Genomic DNA, 20,162 nt, shown 5'->3' on the forward strand with positions numbered 1-20,162 from the left:
AACCTAAATTTAGATGTTTGTAAAAATGCTATTATAATTTTAATACTAGGAATGAATGTTACAGTTAAGGAAAATATGTTAAATTCTGTGAAGAACTGCATATACTGCAGACCTGTTGAGATAAAGGAACTCAGTCCATTTTTCTTAATAAATCTTTTAAGTCCAGAAAGCTCTACAGAGAATTGTGAGAAAATAATTGTTTTTGCTTTTTAGGTATACAAAAGTAATTTAAAACAGGAGTAGATACTATAGTTTCTTGTTGGTAGCTGCCTATTTTAAGAAACAAAATCTATCGTTTTCATATCTAGTTACTCCTCCACTCGTTCTGTCTGATCTTGTTCTAGTTTTACTAATATTTTACTTCCACAAATTCTTGGAAATAGAATGGCTGAAGGTGGGAGTTTCACTGCAATGCTCCTTCATGGTTTTGGAGAAGAGAGTGTACTAGAGTCTTTGGCTACAGAGAGCAGGGGATCTTTTAACTCTACAGTCTCAACCTCTGACCTCAATCGTCTACACATGGTGAGCTCTAACTTTTCAAGTGTACTTTAAGGTTACATTTTGTAGGATGATGTCAGGTTCTTGAGAGAAAGAAGGTAACATTTTTAAACTGATTTCTATTGAACTCATTCCTGTTAGTCAGACACAGTTTATCATCTTCTAAGTCCATAATTGGCATTCAGGGAACTCTTCATAATTTATTGTTATACAAGAGCTCCGAAAGTTCCTTTACAGCTTTAAAAGGGTAATTTATGCACAGTTCAGCAAGCACAATTCACAGCGTGAACAACTTGAACTGAGAGGAGTGGCTAATGAGACTACTGTACAATGACATTTATCTTGATGCCAAACACTTTTTTTTTTTCTTATATACAGTAGATAGTAATTTATAAATTGATCTTCAATGTAGGGGATCTTCAAAGCACTTCTACAACTTTCCAAATCAGAAACAATAACAGAAAATGTAATAACTACAACTTTTATCTACAACAACTAAAAACTTAATAGTTTAAGTTAAAATACTGCAAAAATTATAAAACGGGCCAATTGACAGAAACAAAAGAGAAATTAAACTCTTTTGATTACATTCTTTCAAAAACAAGCCTCTGTGACATTCAAGGTCTTAGAGAACTGGAACTGATCTTGGCAGCCCTGGGTACAAGGCAAGTGCCAGCTCTGGTGTCTCCAACATCGGATGCAGGTTAGGCCAGATATGTATTGCCAGTTAGCCTAATATAAATGTATTTGGGATGGACATGCTTTGTTCTGTAGCTTGTCGTTTAAGGCCTTACTGCTGTAACTATTGTGTTTGAATTATTTTTACTTTCAGTGTTGTTAAAATTTCATTGATTATCACTACCACATCAGAAATTGTGTTTATTTGTACTAGCAGTGGCCAAGCAGAAAAAGAATTTAAGAGGGGGAGAAGCAAAAATTTAGTTGCAGAGTTGCTATCTTTGTGTTTTGACGGAACTGTTATATTTTCCAAACTCATCACCCAAATGTGTTGGCATAAATCTGTGTTGAAGTTTAAAAACTAGTGAAAACACATGGCCACAAAATTTTTTTTAAAAATGAACAACTTAGTAGAAACTTTTATTGTATGGGACATAACGAATATGTTATGAAACCTTGTCCCAGGAGCCTAGAGGCCTGCAAGGTGTGTGGCCTCCTCTCACCAATAATGCAGCTAAAGCTTAGTTTAGCGGTACACACCGAAATTGGCAGAAACCTGAAAATTATTTGTGGAGATCTGCTTATTATAATTAATTATAATACAAATGGACATAATGGCAGGATTTGGCCTACACGTTATGTGTGTCCATCACAGACCAAACTCATTTACTTACCCACATTCACTCATAGAAGAGCAGCTCAAAATCATGTCATGTTTTTGGTATATGGAAGGAAAAACAAGAAAATGGGCTATTGGTATGTTGTAAGAGTGTCTTTATTCACAACTTCCCATAACAGTCCTAATTGTTTTGGTAATTACTAAGAGGTTCATTAGATTAGGTCAAGAGCAAGCTGAATATTCATGACTTACACTTGTTTTCCAAGTACATATTTGAGAGTTTTAATGCCTAGTCATATTTTCTTGAATGGATGTTGCTGTTCAGGGATTTTGGCCAAGTCACAAATATTTGGAGGTTAGCGAGATCAAGGTAATTTGTAGAAACTTATTGTCAGACAGCCTTCTTGAAAAGAGGCAAAGCTCTTCAGATTTTTGTGTGCTTTCTATTGCATTGCTATTACATTAAACTGAGGAAAGTGAGCTAAAGCATGTTTTATGTTTGTGACTTAACTACATAATGTTAAGGTTACTGGATTGTCATGAAATTATTCTTACTGCCAACAAAGCTGAATTAAACTGAAGGTATCAATTAGAAATTCAGTTAATACAAGTTTGACTCGGCATGCATTTGGAGTAAATGGTGTTCTGTAGAGAGCTACAGCCATGTTAAAATATTTAATACATCTTAAAAGTACTTAAAACAGGTTTAAACATGAATATTTTTCTTGCTGTATAAAGATAGAGAAAATTTGCTAATAATACATTTCAGCAATGTTTTATTATTTTTTATTTTCGCAGACTAGCATCGATAGGACTGTTATCTGTGCTGGCTGTGGAGAGCGTGTCTATGATCGTTACTTCCTATTGGCTTTGGACAAACAGTGGCATTCAGGGTGTCTACGCTGTAGCCTGTGCCAGTCCACCCTAGATTCACATCTTTCTTGTTTTTGTAAAGATGGCACAATTTACTGCAAGGAGGATTATTACAGGTAAAAAAAGTGGTGGTTGTGTATTTTAATTCTGTTCTAAGCTGCAAAGATATAAATGATATGCATGTTGTTTATTTGCACAAATTTTTTGCTCTATATGTATACTGTTATACTTATAAGCAGTTGTGTGTTTTTTATTTTGTTATTACAGGCAGTTTTGTGTGGAAAGATGTGCTCGCTGTGGACTGGGAATCCCTTCTTCTGAGCTTGTGATGCGTGTTAGAGACTATGTTTTCCATTTGCGTTGTTTCAACTGCCATTCCTGTGGAAGTGCTCTTCATACCGGAGATCTTTTTACAATGCAGGGTTGTAGTCTTTTGTGTCAGAGGCACTGCAACTCTGCTCTCAGCCCCACAGAACACCCTCCCAAACCCAGGCTACGGAAGCGCAAGACTGTTAATGTGGACAACGAGGAGAGAAGTCAAGGTATCAAAAACCTAGGCCCGTATTTTTATATTTCAATGAAGCTGTAAGCTTAAAACATTAGAACAATTTTGACAAAAAATGCACTGTGGCACAAAATAGCTCATCAATACTAATTTGCATATGTTTGCAGAATATTATATATTTGAATTTTGAAGGCCACAAAGTGCTTAAATACATCACGCTACTTGGTAAATTATTCTACATGTGTATTGCTCACTACTGCATAAAACTTTTTGTAATGGTTGTGTGAAATTTACCAATAAGTATCTTTTATTTGTGCCCTTATGTTGGTTTAAATTGAATCCTTCAGCAAAATGTGGCTTCTGCCATATTAATTCCCATCATAATACTGTCTGTCTTTCTACCTATCTTATACCCTGCTGTCCTGGAACAAGTCAAACTTTCTCCCCGGGACAACTAAAGTAATATCTGTCTAACTGTCTTGTCCCTCTTCTCTGAACTGTCTTTAGCACTATTATGTACACATGTGGTTATTTTATTTCAGTTGAAGCTTAGCTTAAGAATAACCTTCTTTGTACTCGGTAGGTTATGTTATCCAACATACAACCATTCATTCAGTTTGCAACAAATGTAGTTTGAAGTGTCAGCTAAAAAAAATCCCCACATTTAACATTTGATCATTCATAAAGACCAAACCCATTTTAAATTATTTTTGAGTGCTTTGTTATAAACAGTTTATCTATTTTTCACTTTTTTGTAGTGGACCTGGTTCAGCAAGAGGATTTTTTGGGTTGCAGAGACGCTCATCTGACTAACCACCAAGGAGGAGGACTAGGAACCAAGACCAAGAGAATCAGGACATGTTTCAAAAATCATCAACTGCGCACTATGGAGTCTTACTTTGCAGTGAAACACAACCCAGATGGAAAGGACTGGGAACAACTGGCAAAGAAGACCGGTTTACCTAAAAGGGTTCTACAGGTAGGTGACATAAAGTAGCTAAGTTTGGTATATAAATAATTGTTATGCCATTGTCACACACTTCACACACAGGACTACATAAATTCCGAAGATAACTATTCTAGGAATTTACTAGGATTTGCTTGATAGATCAGGAAGACTTGTTTAATTTCTAAGGACAACAGCATTTGTATACAATAGTGGACTAGGAATGCGCCCACCAAAGTTAGTTTCTTTTTTCTTTTTCTTCTTTTGTACCAGAGTAAATAGATTTGTTGACAGCAACAGTAAAATGGCACTTTTGTTTGTATTTATTTATTTATTATAAATATGCTTGAATATGCTACACTTTTTGACATGTATTGCATTTCTATTTGCGACATAAACTAGCAACACAGAAGAGAAAGCAACAAAGATACAAAGACATATGGGGCTTAACTTTTACTGCAAACAAAAAGACTTTGTTTCTACCTGGCATGATCTGTGTTCTCTCAGTTGCACGTGTGTTAAGCATTTTTTCTTTCACTGGTGACAAATAGCAGGTGATTTCGATTAAATGTAACTCCTTTGCGCATGTGCACACTCACAAACAGATGCATTAATTTCCTGTGAATTATAATCGGTCTTGATCTGGAATTGGTTCCTTTTGTTCACACATCCTTGGTGACATATGCAAATAAGAATTTCACTGTACTCTGCACATTTGACACTTGAACTTTACCATGAATTTATTAGTAGTTCCTGGTATATCTATGAAAATGAATTAGACTGTGTGTTGCAATCAGCCTGAAATAGCATCACAACAGTTGCTTCTTGTTTGAAAAAGTTTGTAGAAAGCAGTTGTTGGAGGTCTGTAGATAGTGGCATCCTTAAATCTGAATATGCATTTAATAAAAATAGCTTATAACAGGCAATTTTAGGTCCAATTTGTCATCAACTGTTTTTTTTTTTTTTGTTTCTTAGTCTGCACTAATTTCAGCCTCATCGATTTTTGTTTCCCTTGCAGTATGAGAGAGGTTGCAGTGCCAGATTGCAATATACAATTGGAGGAATTTATGTCATGTTGGAAATTTCAGTAGGCTTTTTTGTAGTGTGAGCAGTCTAATGACCTGATTTTTCTGATGTTGACATCACGTTTCTCAAAATTTATTTTGCAGCAACTATAGTACATTGGACGTTGGCTATTGCTGCTGTCATACTAATTTTCACCTTTTTGTTTTAAAAAAGCTATTTATCATATAGCAACACACAAACAACTAAATGACCAATGACAAAAGTATCTTGATAAAACCAAATAAACACACACAATGGTAAATTACATAGATTACCAATTCACTCTGTAATTCAGACAGGCTGCATTAACGCCTTCCCAACCATCCGTGTGTCCAGTTACGCATTTTTCTTTACTTTGTACTTTCAGAACACAGTACAGCAAGACCCAGCAACTTAGCTGTTAACTTTGTTGTCGTTCTGAGAAGCCCGGGTAAAGCTTTATTGCAAAATGTCAATGAGTAAAACTGTCTATAAGGGACATGTATACTTAAAAGTCTCAGCACCCGCGTTGTGGCATGGTAGTCAGACTCAACATGGTCAGGCAGTTTGAGCTCAGATAAGACTGGCAACTGTCTGCAGTGCAAGTAGTTGCACAACCATAATTTTTAGACATTGCACAGTGTATGCCAGGCATTAGAGAATCTGTAGAACAACAGAAACAAAGGCATTAGAGGCGCTTTTTAAAGAACTTATAATAGTATCCATTGTTAATTCCTTTTTTGAAAAAAACATATTGATTATTTGTGTGTGTTTGTTTAATTTTCTTCTATGGGTAATGATTAGTAGTGCAGTCATTTCATCTGAATATATGTCTTTACATTTTTTGAAGGGAGCATTCTAAAATATATTAGTCATCCAACATACATATTTGCATTCTTGGGTTACATGTTTATATTTAGAAAGTGCAAGAATCAACTGAAAATACTTTTCAAGCGAAGATGTTTTATTGAGTTTGATGTTTCAGTGTTCAATTTGAAAAGTATGCATGAATTTTGGTAAAGTGAAACATTTTAGCGCAGAAATGTCCACATATGCTGTAAATATAAGCAGTCATTCTACAACGAGAGAAAATGATTTTGATATTGCTGGCTTTTATAGGGAGTTTTTGCCAGATTGAGCACTTTAGGACAATTCCCCATGATAACGAAGGGAATTTATTGTCTTTAGAAGTGCTGGCTGTTTAAGTTGTGAGTTTCAGACTCGGTACTCTTACTCACCTGTAAGGTAGGAATCCTCACTCAGTCCCAGAGCCGTATTGGCTGCAGGTTTTCATTTCAATTTTTTAGTTAGAAGACATTTATTTCCTATGGAAACAACATGTTTTTTGGCCTTCGTTTTAATTAACTCACTTGTTATGATTTGGATCCCTTGCCTATTTTAGTTTTAAGCTGTTGCATATAGGTTTTAATTGTTTCTTGTTTCCTAACCAGCCATGTTTAATAATAACAAAATGCAAAGAACAAAGAAACCACCAAAGAGCTAATTTGGTTCTGTTTTACAATTGTGACTGCGCATGGAGCATCTGTGTTAGTAAAATATTTAGAAATAAATGAGAGAGAAAGTGAGGGACCATGAAGTGCAAATTTGTTTTGGTCCACAATACATATGGATAATGTACAGTTTCCTTCTAACAATCCATTATCCAACACACTATATCCGAATTACCGGGTCGGGGGTCTGCTGGAGCCAACACAGGGAAGAAGGCAGGAAACAAACCCCAGGCAGGGCGCACACAGTCACACCAAGCACACAATAGGGACAATTTAGGATCGCCAATGCACCTAACCTGCATGTCTTTGGACTGTGGGAGGAAACCCACACAGGCACGGGGAGAACATGCAAACTCCACGTAGGGATGACCTGGGAAGTGAACCCACGTCTCCTAACTGCAAGGCAGCAGCGCTACCCACTGACAGTTTCCTTTTTCAAGAAAAATTGAACATCTTCTTGGAAGAATGAAGGCAATAACAATCCATATAACTAAATAACAAGTATCGTTATCAGGAGGTGTGACATTTAATACTTATTTTGAGAATGGTGGTCTGCATTTATTTCATCACATTTTTTCCAGGTTTTTGATCAGAAAATTACCCTTTCCATATGTAGTTTGTCTTAAATGGCATGTTCCAAAACTTTGTATCTGCTTAGTCTTGCCCTATTTCAAGGTATTTATTTTTAGTAAAAGTTTCCTCTAGCATGGCACCAGAATTAAATTTTAAATGGCTCCATTGCAAATAAACTCTTACTAAAGAGGCATTAAACAGTTTACATTTCCTTCACCATGATGAGACTCTTCACATGCACCTAAAGCCATTTTAGGTAATCTTTCAAAATGAAATTAATTATTCAGGTTGTTATGATGCAACTGTATTTCATGGAATGTATTTAAAAATACAGTTCCATTCAAAAGCATTTAGACTCTTACAGTTGCCCAGTATTGTTGGGAGTACAGATGCTATGTACACATATTATGCATAAAGTATTATACATTTACACAGCAAAATTGAGAAATTAGATTACAGATTTACATGTACTCTCCTATGTCTTGTTTCCATAATATTTTAATGTTGTGGAACACTAGCATGACAAACCTATTAAAAATTCATTATTGAAATTAATGATAATAATTCTTTGCATTTATATAGCGCATTTCTCACTACTCAAAGCACTCAGCAATTGCAGGTTAAGGGCCTTGCTCAAGGGCTCAACAGTGCAGAGTCCGTTTTGGCATTTACAGGATTTGAACCGGCAACCTTCCGATTGCCAGTGCAGATCCTTAGTTAACTATAATCACTCAGACTGACATCAATCTTCTAACATTCTTTGGCTATGTCTCGTTTGCTGCCCCTCAACTGGCAAAGACATAAAATTGGGCAAATCTGTAAGTGTTTAGTTGACTTTTAAAGATAGGGACATTTTGCTTAGAGTATAATATACTAGTGAGACAGCATCTGGAGTATTGCTTCCAGTTTTCATTACCAGGCACAGGGAGAATGTGCATTTTCATAAAATGTTTGAAATGAAACATCATCCCAAATTTATTACAGATATATAATATTTTCCAGCTTTACTTACTCAATGCAATCTATAACATTCAAGTGAAAGATATCACAGCTACACTAAAGAAGAGTTTTAAAAAAAAATATATATATATATATATATATATATATATATATATATATATATATATATATATATATATATATATATATATATATATATATATATATATATATACACACCCAACTATACTTACACTGGAGATTTGTGTGGATATGGTGGAGTTGCACAGGTAGATCATAATGATGCACATTTGATTCTTGTAGCTCATTTGTTTCATCTCTATCTTAGGATGATCCACTGTAGTTAGGATACAATGCATCATCATTTTAAACCTATCTTTCACAGTGCACCTCTTCACCGTTCATCTTTCGCCTTTTGCTCCACAAGCCGAAATCACTATAGTCCGTTTCTCCTTGGCATGATACCTGTTGCCTTTTCACAAATTGTGGCACTCCATTCATTCACCTGATCATTCTTACCCCCTATCCTTTCTCCTTTGCCTTCAGGTTCTGCTTTCATGCACCACATTTGGCCCTTTAGAAGGCAGAGTTTGGGACAGCTCCAAGAATATCTGCCATGAACTTCTTGCTCATGCTCTCATTGCCTTGCCTGCACCTACTGTATATCTGCACACATTAAATTACTTATTTTTATATATATATATATATATATATATATATATATATATATATATATATATATATATATATATATATATATATTCATTCATATTCTAAAGTGCAGTTTTTTTTATTATTATAAATACTAAAAATGCCTTCTTTTTGTACCTTACAATAGAGCTATCTGGAACCCCACTTCTATACGTGAAGTCTTAAAATGACCAAATTTGTCTACTTTTAAAACAGAAAAGGTTTCAATTTAAGAAAAAACACCTTCTTCGTTTTTGAATCATCATTATTATAACAGAAGGAAACTAGAAATAACAATTATAGATTATTGGTCCTATTTTCTCGAGGTAAGGATATGTCAATTGCTCATTTTTGTGCTTGCAGCAGCTATAGAGTTAGGACAATGCAAAAAAAAAATAGAAAAAGGATGTGTGCAGTAGAACAGATGGAGTCACTACAAACCCATTACTTTTTTTATTTAACACATGACAAGTCGCGCTTGCTGTCGATAATAGTAATGAAAGGACTGAGTACATTTTTTTTTGAGTGAGTAAATTCATTAACCCTTAAAAGTCAGTAAATACATGTAGACACCATGTAGAACCTGGTGCTAAAATGACAGCCCACTCTACCTATGTTAAAACATCTGTACTGAAGATGTACTATACTATATTGTACTAAATTTCAGCCTAATTAAACTTTGGTTAATGCAAGCAGCCATTTTTAACCCGCTTAGTCCTCAACAGGATTGTGTGGGGTACTGGAGCCTATCCCTGCTAGTGTAGGGCACAAGGCAGGAACAATCCCTGAACATGTCACCAGTCCATCCCAGGACAAGCACACACACCCCAACCACACACTAAGGCCAATTTAGTATCACCAGCCCACCAAACCTGCATGTCTTTGGTCAGTGGGAGGAAATTGGAGCACCTGGAGGAAACCCACACAGACAAAGGGTAGAACATGCAGACTCCACACAGGAAAGATCTGGGACACAAGCCCAGGTCTCCTTACTGTGAGGCAGCAGCATTGCCACGACGCTGCCCAACTTTGTTTATTCTACAAATGACTGGCACCCTTTCTAGGAATTGTTCCTACCTTGCTGGGATAGGCTGACCTGGATAGGTAGGAGGAAAAGATGGATGAATATATGGAGGGCTTGAAATTGGATGGTATGTACTGATATGCTGTACTGGCTTTCTCCCATTCAAGTACTGGATGTAGGCCTATAACGTCTGTTCAGTTCTTGTAACTTCATTGCCTGCTATGTCAGCTTTGATATTCTTTCTCAATTTAGCATAGGCGTGCTTTTTCAGTCCAGCTGGAGCAGACCATATTTTCCCTATATATGCAATCATAAGTGTGATTATTTTTTTTTTTTGGACATTATTGTTTAGCTGTGGGCACAATGGAAGTTGGGGAAGATGAGAGGCTCACAGCTGGTCTCCTGTTTAAAACAGCTGACTCTCACAACAATAGTTTGTGTTTTGCCTTTTTAAAACAACATGGATACACCGTTTTGTAACGTATGTGTAATCTCAAGACACGGGTACATACTCCATAAACTTTTTGACTTGAAGAATAGGCGTGTTTGGTAAGTTTTGAGGCTTTTCTATCACGTATGGACACAGGGTTCCATAGAGCCTACTATAAGCTGCAAGAGCAGACAAAATTATTTTTTAAATTTATAAAATATGCCTAACTTTAGAACACGGCTTTGTGTAACAAATTAATATCTACCATGATTGTAAAGAAATAACTTTGACTAAAGAATACCAAACGTATCCTTTTAAGTAGCACAATTTTCTTACTTTCTCCAGAGCAACTCCATTGCCTGTATCTAAAGCTGCACTTGAGCTCCCATCACATTACATTATTTGTTCAGCCATTTTCAGTCATATACTTCATTTACATTATCTTAGTCCGGGCAGTCGTGGTGTGAGCCCATGATTTCTACTCCTGTAGTTTGACATCCCCGCTGCCTCATTCAGAATTGTCTGCACCTCATCCTGAAAAGTCTGATTTTGCCTGAAATCATAAAGGGCAGCCATATGTCTGTGTGTGTATGCGTCAGTGTGTCTGTGTCTGTACACGCACATGCAAGAATGCCAAAGAGCATTCACCTGCACATACAGTATATTATATAAATGCAGTCATGTGCCAATTTATGGCTCCATTTGGGACTGGCCATTTGGTCTTTTGCCAAACTGACCTTATATCAGTCATAAGGTGTGAGGGATATTGCAATTGAGGCTCTGTGGGTCTGGTGTGGTTCATCGGTACACATACTTTAACTGTTGGCACAGAGTAGCACAAATGGATATTTGAGTCTTTATGGCCTTTTTTCAGGGTGCCACACAAGTAGTTTTGATCTGCCTTTTAGCTGTTATCATGCCACTCGCACCCCATTCTGCACAGCAATTTGGAAGTGCCACGCAGCTGTGCTTTTGAAACTCCACATGGAAAACTACTCATTCATTTGTAGGTGGTTTGCAAACGATTCATCAATGCTTCACAGGGGAATCTTTTTGTAGCGTAGTGAGATTTTAAGAAATCAGTCACAAGAGGAAAGTACCAGCTCATCTATTATTCACACGTCATCAGTAAAAGAAATATTACAGTGAGAATTGCCCTCAACATGGTCACCTGTAAATTGGCACATGACTGTATTATACATGTTGTCACACTAGAGGGCGCTGTGCTCCTCAAACCCTGCAGACAAACGTCCAAGACGCCAAGTAAAAGCACCAGAAAAATGTTTATTTCTTTTCTTCTTGATATAATGTGCTTTTTCAAGCACCTCCAACACCACAATACACAATAAATCACTTTCAATAATACAATAAATTTCCTTCCCTCCTCCCAGCAACTCTGTCACACTTCCTCCCAACTCCGGCTCTCCACTTAGTCCTTTATATAGTTCTTGACCCGGAAGTGCTCCTGTCCTTCTATCCATGTGATTCAATAGCACTTCCAGGGCAGATGAAGACTTGTATTTTTCTTCAGCCCAGAAGTACTTCTGTTCTTCCATCCTCGTGATTTGGGTGTACTTCCGGCCTATATGGGAAATAAAAAATCCCCGCATATCCCTGCAATGTCACATGGCGGCCCCCACGGTACCTAGCAGGGTTGTGAAGCCAAACTCCATCTCCCATGATGCCCTGCAGTTATCCAGGGCACGTCTATGCTGCAGGGAAGATGCCATCTAGCGTCCTGGATGTGTCGGCTGGGATGAGCTCCCAGCCGTCCATCACAATGTATATAATTTTGCCACAAGTAAGAAGGAAAGTGGGTGTTTTGGGCTACACAAACAGAAGAGAGACTTGTCTGTGTAGTGTTTCATATTTGTTGTACCACAGCAGAAAGGAAAAAGGCAAAATAAAAGGCCAAATATTATGGCTGAACTAGCCGTACCTGCAAAGATTTCCTGCAGGCATCGGTGTTGTCAGGCAGCATGTTAATTAGTTGCTTGAATGCAGCAAGCCTGTGATACTTTGAAGACCTTTCAACACAATATCATATTTCCACAGAGTCCTGTTATTTGTCATGCCCTGTGATTCCTAGCCATTTAATGTGATATCCACAAGGTTAAGCTCAAGTTTTGACATTCCCACTGACTAGAAAGTTGTATGTTCTGCATCAGAGTTCTAAATCCCTTGTACACTTTTCTACAAACAATAGCTGCTGCAGACTACCCTTCACACCACTACATCTTTTATTCCTTCCACTTCAACAACCAATACATCAGTTCAAGTTTTTTCTGTTCCTGCAGGGTCAAACATGATTCTTAGGATGAGTGTACATATCTGGAGACAACATAAATGTTGGTGGTTGATGATATCCGTAACGTCTGACACTGAAACAGCTATGTGGACAGACTTTTATTCTAAAAACCTGCCCCAGTTTCCTCCAGTCAGTGCACTTTAATTATTCCGGACACATACGAAAATGCTAGCAAAATTTGTTGAATTTGTTAAGGTGACATTAACTGTAATATTTCAACATGGATTTCCAAGAATTAACATTTGATTCAGTATTGTGGTTTATTTACTGTATATTAACAGCAACAACAACATTTATTTATATAGCACATTTTCATACAAACAATGTAGCACAAAGTGCTTTAATTGAAGAAGAAAGGGAAGAAAGACTAAATAAATAATTAAAATTAGGGAACACTAATTAACATAGAATAAAACTAAGGTCCGATGGCCAGGGAGGACAGAAAAAAAAAACTCCAGATGGCTGGAGAAAAAAATTAAATATTATGTGTTAAAATGCTGCAATCATATTCCAGTATGGCATGTTGCATTTACAATTGGACAGTAATGTTACTTTAGTCATTCGCTTAGTCGTGCTGTCAGAAGTTGGATGCCGTCCTTCCACGATCATGATATATGATTCTTCTGGACTGATACCAGTGTCATTAGATATATTTATTACTTCTAGTGTATTAACTACAGAAATCTACATCTCATGTGGCACTTAGTTATAAAGAGCAAAAAGGCCTCATTTAAGATGAGTTCTTTTTTTTTTTTTCTCCTTTTTAATGTATATGACAGCATGCTGTTTAACATTCTAAAGTTCATCTTCACTTAGCTGCCAATTCTCTCAAGCTCATCTTTACTCCAAATGTATAAATAACTCTGAATGAAAGAGACCATGTACAACTGATGGTAGTGTAACATTCTGTATTACCCCGATCTGTTGATATCTTTTATTGTATTATAATGCATATGTTGTAAAAGTATTATTTGGTCTAACAGAATACTTTATATTTACTGTGAGTTACATTTATTTTTAACATACTATATGTAATGTGTTCTCTGCAAACATCAACTTTATGAATTTGTAAGCAGGTCCACTTAAGAGACTTTACCACCTTTAGCCGATTTCCCATTGTACTCACTAACTTTCTATCAGTCACACAATGTTAACAAGAGCACCATTACTCTTTTCTGTTTAAATCGTCACCACTACTTTAAGATTCCTCCTTTATGAGGTATTGGATTAGTTTAGAAATTTTCAGTCAGTGAGCCATTGTCCCCATCCAAATTTAAGCCGAATTTATTCACGGTTGACTCCAGCCATATAATATATACATCTGACCCTGCGAGACTAAGTGTTTCCTAACACCTTTACTGTACAGGACATATGGGCAAACTCCTGAAAGCCTTCTTCCCCTTTCCCTCCAACCATCACTTTGGTCTTTCCTGTATTTTTTTTCTTGAAACCTTTTTCTTCCAAAGTATATTTTTGTTTAAGTACTGTATATTCTCCTTCAATTCCTCTTCATTTTTTGCCATCGATATGAGATCATTGACATTCAAGTACTCCCATGGCAATACAAACATTTCTGGTCACCACTGCAGTGGTCACCTAAAACAGGGGTGTCAAACTCCAGTCCTGGTGGGCTGCAGTGGCTGCAGGTTTTCATTCTAACCTTTTTCCTGAGCAGTTTTCACTACTAATTAACTCCTTTTCCTTTCATTTTAATAGCCCTAATTTAAGGATTCAGTCCTCTGAATGGATTCTTTCTTTCTTTCTTTCTTTCTTTCTTTCTTTCTTTCTTTCTTTCTTTCTTTCTTTCTTTCTTTCTTCATTAAATGGCAGCCAAACAGAAATGAGACATGAAACAAGTCAACAGATGACCAGCTAAATTCGAGCTTCAAACTTCAACCAGTGCCTTAATTAAAAGCCCACTTTTGTTGTTAATTAAACCCGTTATTTAATTCCATGGCTTGTTGCTGCTCTCATTCTAACAGAGCAGACATTTCCAAAACTGTTCATTTTCTGTCTTTTCTAAGAGCACCGTCAAAATGTTTTTGTCACCTGAGAGATCAACTTTAATGAGAACTTCACTTTTCTTTATTTTTAGATATTTGTGATGGGCACAGGTGAGCTGGTCATGTGGCGGCTCGTTTTGTGTCTCAGAATTGTTTGGCTGCTGAGTCAAGTTAATTAACACTAAGGCAAAAGACACTAATTAGTAACAAAAACTGGTCGCTAATATGAAGATGGTTAGAATGAAAACTTGCAGCCACTGTGGCTCTACAGGACCGGATTTCAACGCCCTTGACCTGAAGTAACAAACTGCGATCACATTTCAGATCAGGTCACTGGAGCAGCCCCAATTACACCTGAAAACTTTCACAGTCCCCTTCAGCTATCCTTGCAAGTGTTCTTGGCCCCTCCTGTATTGACATCACCACAGACACTAACTATTCTTGCACACCTAAATTTCTCAGTGCCCATCTAACCACTTCAGATGGGTACCACCTGATCTATAAATGAGTAATGTTGCTTCTTTCTTTACTCCTGATGCTTACTGTTTTAGTTGAGCTGTAACTGGAAAAGGTGCAGTTCTGGCAAATATCACATTAACTCCAAATATACTGGCTGACTCCTTAAAATCCACTTGGTAAACCTGATTTAGTAAAAGATCAGTACATCGCTCGGTTTAATTAGTAAACAGAAAAATGAAGTAAATCATAAATATATCAACATGTATTCATATGTTGCATAAATGCAAGATAGGTAGCCTGTTTTAGATTATGCAGGAGTTGCACTCTTCCCGTGGGACATAATTTTAATGTTGCAATACTGTAGTTGGTTCTGAAATACCATTGGAAAAAGCTTGATGAACTTTGAAATCTTTAGAAAACTGGTCAAAACATAATTTAAAAATTAGGCATGTGCAGCCCAGAGAATCAATCAATCATATTAAAATAGTCAAAATATTTAACCAATTTAAGAGTGTCAAGAACAATCTTTTTACCCCTCACAGAGCAGGGCAGCACAATGCTGAAGCAATTGCTGAGGAAGCGTAGCAATCGCCACATAATCTGTTTTGATTTGAAACCTAACGATGTATTTTAACTTTACATAGGGTATCAGCACTGCTTCCCAGTTGAAAATGAGGATCTGCATTGTATATTGAATTAACTAGAGGGTGTCTGTTTTATAAAGAAGGCCACCATGACTGATTTTAATTAATTTAGGCATGTGTTTACTCACATGAAGTGATCTTTTGCAGGTTGCATATATGGTTAAAGCAAGCCATCTGCCTAGCGGGCATATTGACATTGGTGTGTGTTCGATAGTCACAGGATGTAACCATTGGTGGCATCAAGGCACCTGTAAGTTGCTGTGTTCAACAATATATTTGAGTAATGAGTGGAATGTCACGGGAATTACTTGTCACCAATTATCTGGGGATTCGCTTTTTTGAGAAGAGGTGGGCTGCATTATAATTGAGTATCTAGTTACCTCAAATGTGTTTTGTCAGCTTAAGCACAGCCAATGCTTTTCCTGCATTTGCCTGACAACGGAGATCAAATATGTTATTCTTAAGCCGGGTATGAAACCAAAAGACATTTTTCCCTTTTATCCACCCCAGTAAAAGGATAAGTGTCTGTGTGTTCGTCCGGTTGCTATGTATCGGTCATTTCAGAAGATGGTGCATCATAAACATTTTAGTACTAACATGCATTGCATTTGTCATTCCAATAGATGGCACATCACATGTATTAATACTGCTTTTACAAATTACATACCAAATGGCATATCACAGAGACATGCATTGCATGGTTCACTGCAAACGTTAACGCTGAGCTCATGGGTAACACAGCTAGTCGATTACTAAAATGATTTGTGAGAAAGACAGTAGAGGAGAAGAGTATACCCGTTCTCCTTTTTGACCTACAGTAAGACAGATGCTGTTAGTATGCTTATGCCATTTGTATTATGTAGTATATAATGTGCAATATATTTTCTAACAGAAGGCATTTGATATCTCAGATGTGTCCTTTGTGACAGTCATTTGTTGCTATGTTGAAATTCCTGCTTGTGCTCATTGCAATCCTACCACACATCACAGTATGAGACTGGTTTTGATCTTTTAAAACTGTTCATAGGTTTGGTTTCAGAATGCTCGGGCTAAACTGCGCAAGACGATGTCCTCTGAAGACCCATCAGAAGGCGAAGGTTCAGTAACGTCAACAACCAGCACTATCGATCCTTCTCAGATCTCCTTCACTTCGACTTCTCCTCGGGATCCTTCTCCAGTCTTGGAATCGATGGGACAGCCAGTCAGAATGTCCAGTCCTTTTCTTTCATTTCCAGAATTTGCCAGCACCTATTTAACCCAATCTACACCAATCATGACTCCAATTTTTCTGAACTTTGACCTTGGAGAGTCAACTCCTAGTAATATAGATGACTCTGGGCCTGCAAGTTTTTTCTAGGTGAAAATTACTTTTTAAAATTCATATTTTAAAATTTGTTAATATGAAATATATTTTGCACTATTGAATTAACTGTTAAGATTATATAGAACTATGCAACATTGAGAATTTGCTTTCATCTTTTAAACTTCAAAAATATCCAAAAGAAGATATCACACTCTTGAGTTATTTGCTTATAAAAGGTAGTTAACCCAAAATCCAGATTTTGCATACACTTGTTGGTTTAAATTTTATGATTCCATTTGAATAGTGCCAGAAGTATGGGGTGAAATAAAAACTGGCCAGGTGCTCTTATACCTGAGATCTCTGAAGATTAACCATGTCATGCTTTTATGCAAGCCTGTATATTACTGCCTTGATTAATTTAAATAAAATCCAAATTGGTTATCCGACCAAATGACTGTAACTCTGAATGGGGTCAGTTGAATAGAAAATGGATGGATATGAACAGTAGTCGATAAAGAGCCAGCATATCTAGCGCAATATACTGTGCAGTGAAATTGAAAGCACTTCCCAGTAAAATGTGAGTTGACATATGAACAGTTGCATTAAAAAGTTCAATTTGAGCGTTTTGCCTCAATTTGATGAATCAAGGAGTGCGATACATTTCTTGATTTCTGATTAGTTTTCAGTTTTTTCCCCCACTTCAAACTTGAAGACAAGGTGAAGCCCGCTTTTGAATAAATGTTTACTGCATGGTAATAAACTAGTGTAATATGAAATCATAATCTTGTGATTTTTTTTTAATTGCTGTAAGAGGATTATGATGTGTCTTACCAGAGAGAAATCTTGAAGTGCTAGCACTGCGCTTCAGATAATGAGGCTTTTACTGTAGTATGGTAGACCTTGAGATCTGAGTTTTACGTGTTCTTTGTATTTTTTAAGTACACATGGTAAAAGTTTACAGCATTTTATTAATTTGTGCTGTTATGAATTTGTATTCCGCTGTCATACAATTTTAAGAAGCCCCGTTTCTTTGTAAATAGCCTGCCAGCCTCCCTTTCCCCATACAGTTATATTGATGGGTGGTAGGTTTCCATTTTTGATTATTCTGGTAGAAGCTGTCTGCTGTTCACTCACTAGTGCCTCATCAGTCCATCCATGCTGGTCTTAATTTTATCTGATTAATATTATGGACTAATTTGTAAGGTACCCATTATAAGCAGTGAACAAAGATTTTATTAAGTATCAATAATAATAATACGTTAAAAAAAAGACTCCTGAAATTTGTTATTGTCTTACTCTATTTTACATCATGTTGTCTCATTTTATAACAACCTGATATGTCAAGCTATTATCACTAATTTATTTATAACTATCTGTCCCAAAAACATAGTCAGTCATTTTCCAACCTGCTATATCCTAATTATAGGGTCACGGGGGTCTGCTGGAGCCAATTCCAGCCAACACAGGGTGCAAGGCAGGAAACAAACCCCGGGCAGGGCGCCAGCCCACCGCGGGGCACGCACACACCAAGCACACACGGGACAATTTAGAATCACCAATGCACCTAACCTGAATGTCTTTGGACTGTGGGAGGAAACCAGAGCACTCGGAGATACTCCACGCAGGGAGGACCCAGGAAGCGAACCCAGGTCTCCTTATTGTTTGAAAATATTATTTACAAGTTTTGCACTTGCATATTTTTTACTGTTTTATATACTTGAAGTGAGTATCATTTTCATAGATTTAGTTTGACTGACCTTATCCAGAGTCTCTCATTTTGAATTGTAAGGGATGAAGGCTAAGTGGCAGTGCAGGATTTACGTATAAGCTACACAAAACAAATTGTCCGAGTGAGCAATTGTCATATATACTTATAAAGGGCCCCATGTCTCAAATAGCTTAGGGCCTTATCAAGTCTAAATCCGGCACTGCTAAGTGGCGACATTCTTAGATGGCAGCACTAATACACAGTACCTGAGCAAACTTGTAAGTCCATCACTGGCACAGAAACATGAAAACAAGAAATGTAATCAACAGTGGAAATTATTTCTACATACATGGCAGATTACATGTCTGGACATTTTTTTTTAGTTACAATGTTAGATGAGTGATAATTTAATTTTTATTGATTCAACATCACTGTGTGTAAGGCAGCAGATCAACACTGGACCAAATGGCCATTTAAAACATGACAAGGACAGATTTTTAACAAAAAATGCAGAATTATAACCAGTTACTGACAAGTGGTCCTTCACATAAGATGCATTTCATTATTCACACCACTTAGGAATAAAAAAATGTTTCTGAACAAGATAAAGGGGCGAATAGTTTATACCAGGGCTGACTTAAAATCCTAAATATGGGATGGCCTTTATTTTCAGCACCGTTTTTGAGGCTGTTTTTTACAATTGACAGTAAGTCACCTGAGCAGATGTTGTAATTATTTGTAAAGTTGTGCAAGCAACACATTACATACTTTAATGTTTTAAAGTCATGCGTCTTTTTTGCAGGGCTAATCTTTGTAAATAAGGTATAAAAATGTCATAAAACAGTACTTGGTCAAATATCTGATGGAAAGTAACAGTAACTTATTTCAAGAGTCTTGCTCTTTGCAGTAATAATTTATTATTTTAAAAGTATAACTAAGAAAATGAATTTATAGACTTAACAAGTACTTACAATGCATTCCTAAATAATAGTGTTCTGTACTCTTAATTAACACTTTCATGGTTAGACTTCAGCTTTCTGAACGTACAGCACTGAAGTAAAGAGTGGCACTTTTGTACCTACAGAGGGTCCCAGGTCGGACAAGATTTTGAAAAGCTGAAAGGAAGGCATTGCAAATTCAAAGCAACATTTGTTCCATGAAAATTATTTTAAAAGGACTAAAATTAAATTTGGTTTATTTTATTCAACTTGTATTGTTAAAACTGAAAACGCCACCTCAGAGTTAATTTGCTCCATTTTTTAGTCTTCTTTTTGTCTAATTCCACACATCCAAAGTGAAAGGTATGTTGTAAAAGGTTTTCATTTAAAACTTGTGAACATTTTCCTTATTTTCATTGTGATAGTACCAGTCACTTACATTTCATCT

At 36.6% G+C, this 20,162-nt stretch overlaps 1 protein-coding gene across 2 annotated transcripts; it reads left to right on the forward strand.

Annotated features, from left to right (window-relative positions):
* Positions 1-8: 8 nt before the first annotated feature.
* LOC120539068 (LIM/homeobox protein Lhx9-like) lies at positions 9-18,529 on the forward strand. Of its 2 annotated transcripts, none has more exons than XM_039768794.1 (5): positions 9-522; positions 2,594-2,784; positions 2,936-3,210; positions 3,932-4,152; positions 16,793-18,529. In XM_039768794.1, exons 1-5 carry the CDS (start codon positions 385-387, stop codon positions 17,120-17,122), a joined length of 1,155 nt encoding a protein of 384 aa, XP_039624728.1. In that variant the 5' UTR covers positions 9-384; the 3' UTR covers positions 17,123-18,529. The 2 variants fall into 2 exon arrangements, with proteins under 2 accessions (XP_039624728.1, XP_039624730.1); XM_039768796.1 differs by having other exon boundaries at positions 16,805-18,529.
* The last annotated feature ends 1,633 nt before the right edge of the window (positions 18,530-20,162 follow it).

This window comes from Polypterus senegalus, chromosome 11, assembly GCF_016835505.1.
Source record: "Polypterus senegalus isolate Bchr_013 chromosome 11, ASM1683550v1, whole genome shotgun sequence".
Lineage (NCBI taxonomy): Eukaryota > Metazoa > Chordata > Cladistia > Polypteriformes > Polypteridae > Polypterus > Polypterus senegalus.